General features: G+C 36.5%; 1 protein-coding gene across 1 annotated transcript in view; it reads right to left on the bottom strand.

Annotated features, from left to right (window-relative positions):
* The window catches only part of LOC150094940 (neprilysin-11-like), a 207,126-nt gene that overhangs the window by 125,115 nt on the left and 69,047 nt on the right, over window positions 1-12,964 (bottom strand). The window contains exon 9 of the mRNA XM_090410851.1: window positions 7,180-7,266. Coding sequence (XP_090266977.1) covers window positions 7,180-7,266 — 87 coding nt within the window. The remainder of the gene's footprint in view (window positions 1-7,179; window positions 7,267-12,964) is intronic.

Genomic DNA, 12,964 nt, shown 5'->3' with positions numbered 1-12,964 from the left:
ATCACTTCCAATTTCAAATCCTCTGTACACTCTGGTGTCCTGCACCAGGGAGAAAACATCACTATCAACAATAACATAGTCAATGAGACTTTTCTTATTCCTAGCCTCTTCTCTCCATGTGAATTTGTGCACATTTTTATGTTGGAACATGGTGTTAGTAATAACCAGTCCATGTCCTGAGCAGAAATCCAACAGATATTTGCCATTATTATTAGCTTTGCTCTTTTCTCCAAATTTTCCCAAAATATTTTTGTATGTCTCACAATCATTTCCTACTCTACTATTTAGATCCCCAACAAGGACCAACTTTTCATTTTTCATTGTGTCAGTTGCTTTTTCTAAAGCCTCAAAAAATTCCTCCACTTCTACCTTAGTAGAACCTTCTGTGGGACCATAGGCACAAATAAGTCTCATTGTCCAGTTCCCCATTCTCATATTTGCCCACATTACTCTACTTGAGACTGACTGCCATTCAAGAAGATTAGCCTCGTATTTTGTGTTGAATACTATGGCTACTCCTTCTTTTCCTTGATTGTCATTGCCTGAATATAACATTTTGTATTTATTGCTCAGAAAGATCTCACCAGTTTTGGTCTTTTTTGTTTCAGTCACCCCTATTATGTCGATCTGGTACTTATCTAATTCCTCAGCTAGCTCCATTTCTTTGCCATTCAGGCTTCTTACGTTGATAGTACCGATCTTTAACTCTGGTGATGTTGAGTTGGGGTTTGTTTTCAGATTTGTTCCAGTAGCTGACTTTTCGCTGTTCGCCCTGGTTCCCTGGCGAAAACAACGGGGGCCTTGTTTAACCGGGCGACGCCCCAGCCGGCATGAAATTTTGTCATGTTGTACCATCATTTTTTATTTTGGTTTAACCAATAAGAATACAATTTGGTCGGCTAAATCCCAAATTGCCAGCCCATCCTCGTTCGTTCAGTATCAAAGTAGATACCCAACAGGGTGCACCACGAGAAGGTGAGGATTGGACATTAGGTCAGATGCCTCGGTTCTCCGCATTCCTTTAAAGGCTATGTGGAGGTCTCCTCTCAGTTATACAGCTTTAACCCTTAAGCAGTTCATAAATATGATAAATAGCAGTGATAGTGTGCTACAGGATGATTTAAATCTCTGGGACAAATGAGTGCGTGTGCAAGAATGCTTATGCAGAAATATCTGCCCCTGGGATAGATAAGTATGAGTGCAAGAATGGTTGTGAAGAGCTAGGTGCATTTTCCCAGGTTTCTGAATCTGAATGGGAAGGTAATGACATTATGTAAAGGTAACTGTGGGCCCAAGGGGATGATGAAATGCATGTACACAAATGCCTAAAGTATCAAAAATAAAGGAGAGGAGTTTTTGGTATTGGTCAGCTCGACTTGGCCAAAAATTATTTGCATCAGCAAGACCTGGTTGTTAGATAATGATGCAGTTACACGGATAGAATGTAATCTATTTTGATATTGTATTTTCAAAGATAAAGGATACAGGGCAGTAAAGGAGGTATTATTAATCATAGCTGAAGAACTTCAATCAACAAAATCGAAGTTAAGGAATATTGTAGATCTGATGGAAATGGTTCATTTGAGACCGTCTAGTGTGAGATAGAGGCCAAGGACAAAATATATTGTTGGTTGCTGCTATAGACCTCCAGAAAATGTGGATGACATGCATCAGCAGATTAGTACAATGAGTGCAGGCTGAGTTGTTATCATGGGAGACCAACTATGGTGATATGAAGATCTATCTATAACTACAGTAGTAAAACTCTACCTCCAATCAAGAAAAGTGACCATGCAGTCTTGTTCTGGGAGATAGCTCAACATGTGGAAATTTCAGTTAAGAAAACGTTTACGTGAACTACAAAGCTGGTGATTATGACAACTTGGAGCAGTGCCATGGCATAAGAAACTGTATGAAATGAATGTCATTAGTAAATGAGAAGTGGTCAAGGATTGTTTGAGCAAGTCAGTATCAGAGTTGCAAAAAAAAAAAAGAAAGCATTATGGAAGGAATATAAACAAGTTGATCGGCATGCCCATGAGCAGTATAAAGCACAAGCAAGAAGAGCAACTAGTATGGTAAGGAAAACTAAATCAGATTTTGAGAGAAAAGTAGCTAAGTAGGCCAAAGTAAATCCAAAAGAGATTTTTTGCCATGTAGCAAATAAGAGAAAGAATGATCATAGAAAGATAACTTTAACTCAGTGCTGATGGTAGGAAAGTGACAGAAGCAGAAGAAATTTTTCACTTACTAAGTGATCACTTTGCAAGAATATATCATCCAGGTGGTGACAGAGACTAATGTGAGCACTGAGGTAGACGAACTGGATGTACTCAGTATATTGAAAAATATCAATGTGAATACAGCAGTGGGACTGGATGGTATATCAGCCCATGTGCTATGAGAATGTGCAGGTGAACTGGCAGTGCTTCTGACAAAGTTGATTAATATAAGTTAAGGAGATAAAAATCCCTTATGTTTTTCAGCCAGTAAGCGAAACTACGATCGAAAACTATGATCTGTAACGTTTCTTTGCCAACGAACTGTCAGCGTATCCAAGGGTAAGTGACCACTTGGTAGTGCCACACCACGGCAACTCGTTGCAAAGGTGGAGCAAGCTCCTTCACTGTTCTTGATATTTTCTCATAATGTAAAACACACAGCTCTTAAGAGATGTACTACTGTTTTACATTATGAGGAGAGGTCACTACCTAGACCGGTTTCAACCTTTTTTGAGGTCTCATCAGTGAGTAGCTAGACCTAGAATATCAGAGATTAAGTGAAGAAAACTTACATACTTTTGCTATACGATTGCCGGAAAGGTGTGTCACTATATTGTATTATAACATAGTATATAACTAAGATGAAAAGCCAAACGGCTATTTTTCTGGCGAGGTTGATATAAGTTAAGGAGATAAAAATCCCTTATGTTTTTCAGCCTGTAGTACATCACTTAAGAGCTGTATGTTTTACATTATGAGAAAATATCAAGAACAGTGAAGGATCTTGCTCCACCTTTGCAACGAGTTGCCGTGGTGTGGCACTACCAAGTGGTCACTTACGCTTGGATACGCTGACAGTTCGTCGGCAAAGAAACGTTACAGATCGTAGTTTTCGATCGTAGTTTCGCTTACTGGCTGAAAAACATAAGGGATTTTTATCTCCTTAACTTATATCAACCTCGCCAGAAAAATAGCCGTTTGGCTTTTCATCTTAGTTATATACAAAGTTGATTAATCTAAGTCTCAGCTCTGGAAAGGTTCCAAGGCAGTAGAAAGTAGTAGCTCTATTACTGGCTCCAAGACAGAAGTAGCAAATTACAGACCAATTAGTATCTCTGGAGTGGTGGTTAAAGTATTGGAAAAGTTGGTTAAAAGTAACATTCAGAAATGGGTGATAGGAATATGATACTCTATAAAGGGCAGAATGGCTTTGTAAAAGAGAGGTCCTACCTTAGGAATTTATTCACATTTTATAATAAGGTGACAGTGGAATTGGATAAAAGAAAATGGCTATACCATGATACTTCACAAAGGCATTTGACAGAATATCACATGGATAACTATTACATAAGTTGGAGCAAATGAGAATGGATATGAGGCTGGTGGCATGGATGGGGGGATAGCTGATTGAAATCAGAAGGTGGTGATGGCAGAGTGGAATCAAAGTGAATGAGGGTGACTAGAGGAGTAACTGGGGCTCTGTCTAGGGCCACTACTCTTTAATTTGCACATTAAAAGATACAGCAGAAGGAATTGGGGAAAGGGTTCAGTCGTTGACTGATGATGAAAACTGTGCATTGGTAGATATCCTACAGAATGATTTAAATCAAATCAAAAAACACTACACGCATTGTATCATACTGATGATAATGGATTGCAGGAAATTGATGAGATTAGGGATCTGGGGGTAATGGTGGATAGAGATTTGAAATTCAGAGGACATATTGCAAGGGTTTGCAAAATAGGTAAGAGGATTACTTGGATCTTGAAGAGCAGATTGACAAGTAAAGACAGGGAGATTATTGTCCCTCTTTATAATGCTATAATTTGGCCACATGTTGACTATGCACATATCCAATCACCTGGATTTCTTGAGGATCAGGAAGTGGTGGAGAGGATTAAGAGAGGAATAACCACGCTTGTGATAAGTCTGTGGAATGCTTCCTATGAGAACAGACTGAAGGCATGAGTTGCAGAGCTCAGCTGACAGGAAGAGGAGAGCGTATATGACAAACTTAGATATAAGTTTGATACGACAAACTAAGGGATTCTATAAGATCGACACAAAAGAAATTTTTCCATACATGAAGAGTAAGGGGAGAACAAGAGGTCACACCTGGGAGTTTTCTAAAAGTGTGGTTAGTAAGGGTGTGCAGAAGAGGTTCTTTACTTGGAGAGTGGTGAATGAATGGAATGGATTGCCAGAGGTGTTGTGAGCGACCCAACAGTGAACAGGTTTAAGGACATGTATGATAGGTATTGTATTAATAAATAGCATGGAGTACCTATATAAATAATAATATTTCCATAAATCTTACGAGGAATTGTGTGTCCTGTTTCCCCTATATATGGTATATTACAGGTGCAATAAATACGGTATACTCCAGAATGGGCCAGCGGAGGGGTAGGTCTTTGGATGAGTTGAGTAAGCATTTTAATTTTGCAGGAGGTTTAAAGGTGACTATGAAGTTGTATTTTTGTAGTATTGTATTTATTTTATCTGATGTACTTTATGTAAGAAATGATAGTTTTATTGTAGTCTGGTTTATTTTTGTTTTTTATTGAGGTCTTGTAGAGAATTTTGTTAATAGTGTTTTTGCTATAACCGTTTTTTTAGAAAAGTATTGCTGATAACTTTAAATTCATCTTTCGGCGCATGTTCATTGGAACAGATCTTCAAAGCCCTGTTTTTTAGAGTATTAATGACACCTAGTTTTTGTGTTGGTGGTAGTAGGAGTTTATGTGTATATATTGGCCAGTATGTGTCGGTTTTCGGTAAACAGTGAAGGAAAGACTGCCAGAAGGAAGACGTGTGACAAGTGTATCTAGAAATGGAAGTGTGTTCTGTTTTTCAATCTCAATGTGAACTGTATGCTTTTGTGTTGTTTGTTTAGGTGGCTAAGGAAAGCGTCTAGCAGCCATGGGACCAGATCACGAAAACACTGTCAACATCTCTAAGACAGACTTTGGGTTTTAAAGGAGAGGAATCTAGAGCATGTTGCTCAAAATGTTCCATATAAAAGTTAGCAACGGGGGGGGAGAATGGCGAGCCCATGGCTGTACCTTCTTTTTGTAGGTAGAAAGCGTTTTGCCATACAAAATAACCAGAACGTAATACATGCACAAGGAGTGCCGTGATATCTGGAGGGAATTTGTTCTGTAAAAGAAGGATTGTATCATTGATTGGGACATTCGCAAAAAGAGAGCAGAGACCTCAAAACTGACTAATAAATCATCTTTTTCTAATGTAATGTCTTTTTTGCGATGTTTTCATGATCTAGTCCCATCGCTGCCAGACACTAGACATGTTCCTTAGCCACCTAAACTAACAACACAAACGCATACAGATCACAATTGAGATTGAAAAACAGAACACACTTCCGTTTCTTAGATACACTTGTCACATGTCTTCCTCCTGGCAGTCTTTCCTTCACTGTTTACCAGAAACCAACACATACTGGCCAATATATATACATAAACTCCCACTACTGCCCAAAACAAAAACTAGGTGTCATTAATACTCTAAAAAACAGGGCTTTGAAGATCTGCTCTAATGAACATATGCTGAAAGACGAATATAAAGTTATCAGCAATACTTTTCTAAAAAAATAGTTACAACCAAAACACTATTAACAAAATTCTCTACAAGACCTGAATAAAAAAACAAAGATAAACCAGACCACAATAAAACTATAACCATTCCTTACATTAAAGTGACATCAGATAAAATAAATACAATACTACAAAAATAGAACTTCAAAGTCACCTTTAAAACCTCCTGCAAAATTAAAATGCTTACTCAACTCATCCAAAGACCTACTCCCTCCGCTGGCCCATTCTGGAGTATACCGTATTTATTGCACCTATAATATACCATATAGAGGGGAAACAGGATGCACAATTCCTATCAGACAAAAGGAACATAAACGACACACATTAAATGTGATAACTATGGTGAAGCTGGCCTTTTTGATCATGCCCTGAACACTTTACATAGAATTGACTGGAAAAGCACCAGTTGTTTACATCACACCAAAACATGGTATGAACGTAAATTTAAGGAAGCCTGTGAGATTCTTATCAACCACCCCAATCTGAACAATAATGATGGTCTAAAAATCCCGAGCATATGGAAGGCACAAATTCTACCCATGGAACCTTTCTCTCTAAGAATTAACTATAAACAGGACTGTAGATATCCAGAATCCTAAATCTAAAACAATTGTAATGTTAAAAATAGGACATCATCGTTACTGAAAGAAGATTATCTATAAGAAAGAATATTTTTCCCATGTTATCTTAAATAGAATTTAGCTTTAATGCAGTTTCTAAATAATTAAATTTTTTTTTAATGTACTGTTTCCAAATAAATATCGAACCTGCGAGCCTGATTAAAGTAAGAATTGCCAAGACTAGCTTTTAAGGAATTGAGTATATTAAGATTCAGATCTTATATATGTTCAAACATAAATTCTCATGCTGTATACATAATTTAGAGTGGCGCAGTCGTAAAACAAATAAATTTCTCTAAATTACACAGTGTAGGAGTTGGTAACCTGTTATAGTGGATAGACTAAAACCAAGGATCTTTCACTAACAGTACAGACATAAGTAAGATTAGAAAGGATTAATTGCGGGGCCTAAGATAAGCAGATTATTGCGCGCGTATGAGAAATGTGTAGAACTTAAAGGAAAATTTTTGAGGACAAAGAAATAAAGCAAAATTAAGGATAGAGTATAAGTTAAAGTAGACAGAATATATTTTACAATGGAGCAATTGACATTACTTTACATAGTTATGGTGTAAAAGTTCTTTTGAAGTATGCATATACCCCCCCCCCCCCAACATATCTTGACAATAATAATTTATTTTTGTTCATTTTGTTACTCATTGAAATTATAGACTGATAACTAAATAATGTATTAAATTCTAAGTACATTACATTAACATACTAACCTGAGGCATGTATTGTTGAAGTTTCGCAATAGTCATTTTTTGGTATAAATTACTTATGTTCACTCTTTGTCCTTCTGGCCGAATATTCTGAAACATAAAAAATAAATAGCTAAATAAAATCATAACATTTACAGAAAAGCAAATGTGTGCGCCCTGGAACTAAGTTTGGATTATGCATACTGGATGTGCCTACTGATATTGCAAGAGTTAAGTATATGATGAACATATTGTTAGTTCTCAGTCAGTGTTTATAAGTTTACAATCATTCTGCAAAATGAATAAGAAAATAAAAAACCCACTAACTGGATACAGTCAGTGATAAAATTTTAAATTCCAAAACGGTTTGCCCAGCTGAACTTTACTGGCAAGTTAGTAAGGGAATAGTGAGAAGATAGCATATCATGTTCAGCGAAGGGAAGATGAATGTACATAATGAAGACAGAAACTAGCCACTTTAATCATTACCAATTTGCTTGACCAGATGAATGAGGAGATTTGAGAAACAGAAGATTCATCATGAAAAGTGTGCTGTTCATCTGAGAATAGCACACTTTCCAATTCTTTACTGCATGAAATTGTCATGGAACACTTGCAGTATCGCAGATTGTAAGGATGCCAAAAATGCTAACAGATCATCCCAAAACAAAATACAGTACATGGTAGTAAACTTTTTTTTCTATTCATTTTGCAAAAATACAGTAGTAAACTTTTTTTTTTCTATTCCAAGTGGTGGGACACAAATTTACTTGTGCCCCACCACTTGGAATAGAATCATAATGAAGGTAACAAATTTTTGAACCACACTGTGATAGGAGATGAAACCTAGATTTTTCATGTGACACCAGAGAGTAAGTAGCTGTCAATGCAATGATGGCATAGGGCAGTGTTTCCCAACCTGTGGTCCACGGACCCATGGGGGTCTGCAAGTAATTCAAAGGGGGGTCTGTGGGATAGTTTATTTTCATTAAACTTTATCTTATCATGTTGTTCACACCTGGCCTAATTGATATGTTCGTATTCTTCCGAATATCTCCATTTATAACAGTATTGCATTGTCATAAATGACACATTTAGTGTTGTAAAATTGTCATTTATTACTTCATCTTTATGATATGTAAAATATAAAAAATATCCATTTTGGATTTTATGGGGGCCGCGGTGAATTAACATTCGCTACAGGGGGTCTGCGACATCAGAAAGGATGGGAAACACTGACATAGGGGATCTCCAAAGGCAAAGAAATTCAAGAAGATACTTTCCTCTAGGAAGATTGTGTGTACTGTGTTTGGACAAACAAATATTTTGCTCATTGACTTTATGCCTCAAGAAACAACAATAAATGCAAATATTTACTGTGAGACCACTTGAAGAGATTGCTAACAGCTCAACAATTCAAAAGCAATCATGGTATGAAGCTGGCAAATGGACTGGGTCAAAACACTGATTGCAAACTACTTTGAGGAGGAAACACAAAAACTCGTGTCCCAATATGGCATCTCAATGTAGAGAGCAAATAAGTGAAGTAGCTGATAGTATATGTAATTTCATATATTTAGAAGCAATCAGAACTTAGTTACTAGTTAAATTATGTTCGCATTAGTGGTATTTGATGTTAATAGTAATTAACAAAAGTAGGAATGTATTATTTAATTTCCTGGAATCCATCATTAAAACATGTTAACATATTCAGCTTAATTAGAAAGTATAAAAGTTTTTTAGATGAAGCAATATGTGAAATACCCTACCCCTCCACCTCGGCATATTTTAATGAATATACAATAACAAACACTTTTTTTAATTAAATAACTTGAATAATTAACAATTTTCAGTTGTGCTAGTTAAATTATGAAACAAATGCAAATGTTTACTGTGAGACTAAAAATAATTGTGGTCTATTCAAAACAAAAAAACCAGAATATCTCCTGGGCAGTACAATACTCTTAAACACAGAGAATCATTATCATCATCATCAAATTCCAGCCATGTACCCTCAAGGGGTGTACAGGATATGATAGTACTACATGAAAAAAATTACATCATTATTAATTTCCTATCTACAATTTTCCTCCAAATCAGTCTGTTACTTGTCAAGACTCCAACATTATCAGATCTTATATTTCTATCGTCTAAAGCACTTTGAACTGTATCAATCCACCTATATCTTGGTCTTCCTCTGGGTCGTTTTCTGCCAACCTGGCAGAAAACACTTGTTTTGCTAATCTTTCCTCGCCCATTCTGTTTAAGTGACCATACCACCTGAGATTAGCTCTGCTAACGCATTCCTGGATGCTGACAATGTCAAGTTCTTTCCTAATATCCTCGTTTTTAATATGATATTGCCATTGATGCCATCTGTTCATGCCTATAATCTTTCTCAGGACTCTCATATCTGTGGTCTCTAGTCTTTGGTCAAGTGTTTTACTTCTGACCCAGCTCTCAGATCCATAAGTTAAAACTGGTTTGAACACTGTCTTGTATACAGCTAATTTAGTGTTCCGACTAATTTCTCTCTTATTCCATATGAATTTATTCAATTGACTTCCCACCATACCAGCTTTGCTGATTCTGTTGTCTATTTCTATATTTAATTTACCGTCTTCAGTAAAAATCGTGCCTAAATAGCTGAAATGTTTTACTTGTTCCACAGGTTCTCCATTCACAACACAGTTGACATTTTCAATGCTTCTGCCTATTTTCATTGTCTTTGTCTTTTTATTGCTGACCTTCATACCATATCTATTACAACAGCTATTCAATTTAGTCAGTGAATCTTGCAGACTTGTAGCAGATTTATTTAGAAGTATAACATCATCCGCATAAAGCAAAGAACTGACATTAACATCTCCAATTTTGATATCATGTTTAATACCACTTTCCTTCATAATGTGATCCATATAGATAATGAATAACAGAGGGGATAATGTACATCCTTGTCTCACATCAGATTTAACATTAAACCATCTTCCTGTACTTCCTTCAATTCTAACTGCTGACTTACAACTCAAATAAAGACTAAGTATTGCTTGATATAATGCCCCATTGACACCATATAACTGCAGCATATTGAATAGCTTCTCTCTTGGCACCTTATCATATGCCTTTTCCAAATCGACAAAACTCAAATACAGATCTTTGTTATATTCCCATGCTTTCTCGACTATTTGTCGTAAAGTGAAGATCTGATCCTGACATCCTCTATTTGGCCTGAATCCAGATTGTTCTTCACCAAGCTTTTCTTCCACAATTCTTCTCAACCATTTCTCAAGTATACTTGCATAGATCTTGCCAGGAACACTTAGTAGGGAAATACCTCTGTAATTCTCATATGCAGTTTTATTTCCCTTTTTATATATGGGTACTATGACAGCTCTACTCCAATCATCGGGAATTCGTCTATCTGTCCAGGCTTTCTGAACTATGCAGTGCAGCCACTGTAAGACTCTTATACCACCATACTTCAGCATTTCTGGTCGAATATCATCTACTCCTGCTGCCTTTCCACATTTCAAGCCTTTGATGGCTACTTCTAGAATGGATATGTATTCCTGACTGCATGCCTGATCAGTGTTTTTTACCACTGTGCTGTCATCACTGCTTGTTTCATTTAGCAGTTTTTCAAAGTAATTACTCCATACTTCAAGGATATCTTTTTCTCCCGTTTTCATGTCACCTTTATCATCTCTAATTCCTTTTACAGCACTCTTTCCTCCATTCTTAAGCTTCTTCAACAACCTCCAGAATATTTTGCCACCTTCTTGATATTTATTTTCTATATTCTTGCCAAAGTCCTCCCATGACTTTTGTTTAGCTAGTTTTACACAGTGTTTAGCATTCTTGCATTTGTCTCTATATTCTCTAAAAGCACAAGCTGACTTATTTGACAGGAACTTTTGGTATGCTTTCTTCTTTTCCTTCACTGCCTCTTTAACTTCCTGTGTCCACCAGGGAGTTCTGATTTTTTTATCCTTACAGATAACCTCACCACATGCCTCTCTGGCAGAATCAATCAATGTTTTCTTCAGAGTTTGCCACTGAATCTCCAAGGTTTGATTCCTGTTCTCAAACTCTTTCATTTTTTCTTCAATAATCTTTGTGTATTTTAGCCTACAGTTCACATCTGAGAGCTGCTCAACTTTTATTTGCTTTAAAACTTTCTTACATGTTATTCTTTTCAATATGAAATTCAATTTTATCCTGCTGAAGACTAAATAGTGATCACTTCCAATTTCAAATCCTCTGTACACTGTGGTGTCCTGCACCAGGGAGAAAATGTCACTATCAACAATAACATAGTCAATGAGACTTTTCTTATTCCTAGCCTCTTCTCTCCAAGTGAATTTTTGCACATTTTTATGTTGGAACATGGTGTTAGTAATAACCAGTCCATGTCCTGAGCAGAAATCCAACAAATATTTGCCATTATTATTAGCTTTGCTCTTTTCTCCAAATTTACCCAAAATATTTTTGTATGTCTGACAATCATTTCCTACTCTGCTATTTAGATCCCCAACAAGGACCAACGTTTCATTTTTCATTGTGTCAGTTGCTTTTTCTAAAGCCTCAAAAAATTCCTCCACTTCTACCTTAGTAGAACCTTCTGTGGGACCATAGGCACAAATAAGTCTCATTGTCCAGTTCCCCATTCTCATATTTGCCCACATTACTCTACTCGAGACTGACTGCCATTCAAGAAGATTAGCCTCGTATTTTGTGTTGAATACTATGGCTACTCCTTTTCCTTGATTATCATTGCCTGAATATAACATTTTGTATTTATTGCTCAGAAAGATCTCACCAGTTTTGGTCTTTTTTGTTTCAGTCACCCTTATTATGTCGATCTGGTACTTATCTAATTCCTCAGCTAGCTCCATTTCTTTGCCATTCAGGCTTCTTACGCTGATAGTACCGATCTTTAACTCTGGTGATGTTGAGTTGGGGTTTATTTTCAGATTTGTTCCAGTAGCTGACTTTTCGCCCTGGTTACCTGGCGAAAACAATGGGGGCCTTGTTTAACCGGGTGACGCGCCAGCCGGCATGAAATTTTGTCATGTTGTACCATCATTCTATATTTTGGTTTAACCAATAAGAATACAATTTGGTCAGCTAAATCCCAAATTGCCAGCCCATTCTCGTCCGTTCAGTATCCAAGTAGATACCCAACAGGGTGCAACACGAGAAGGTGAGGATTGGACATTAGGTCAGAATCCCTGGTCGGTTCTGCACATTCCTTTAAAGGCTATGTGGAGGTCTCCTCTCAGTTATACAGCTTTGACCCTTAAGCACCCCAACTGTTATAAAAGAATGGATACCATTTAGCATAATGTGGGAAATGTGTGCCTGACAGTTTATGAAAGCTGTGCCAAACAATGCATCAACTATTAATCATACTACTGATGTAAAAGAGTTGATAAAACTTATCATAATCAAATAGCAAATGTGACATCTTTACTATCTTTACCAGATAGTAAAATATCTTCACTCTGCAATCACTTTCTCATTCCCTTTCTGTCACACTTAACGAAAGATCAAGTTTACCTACAGAAAAGCAAATTTATAGTTAACCTTATTAAGTGTCCTAATTACTAAACACTTTAAGATTTTTTTTTTCTTTTCATATACAGAAAACTCACTTAAAGTGACTACATTGCAAATTTTATCACTGTTTTTACTTGCACTAAAAACTTGAAAAAATGGAAAATGGAGCCTGCATAATTACATGTTCCTAAAAGAAAGAATAAAAAACATATAGATAATGACATAACAAGCAACAGATCAGTGGCAGCCC

The sequence above is a fragment of the Typopeltis vanoorti genome, chromosome 21, assembly GCF_054136105.1.
Source record: "Typopeltis vanoorti isolate ZY-2024b chromosome 21, IOZ_Tvanoo_1.0, whole genome shotgun sequence".
In the NCBI taxonomy this organism is placed as follows: Eukaryota; Metazoa; Arthropoda; class Arachnida; order Uropygi; family Thelyphonidae; genus Typopeltis; species Typopeltis vanoorti.
The sequence above is the reverse complement of the archived record's forward strand: the minus strand, read 5'-3'. Positions and strand labels throughout refer to the sequence as shown.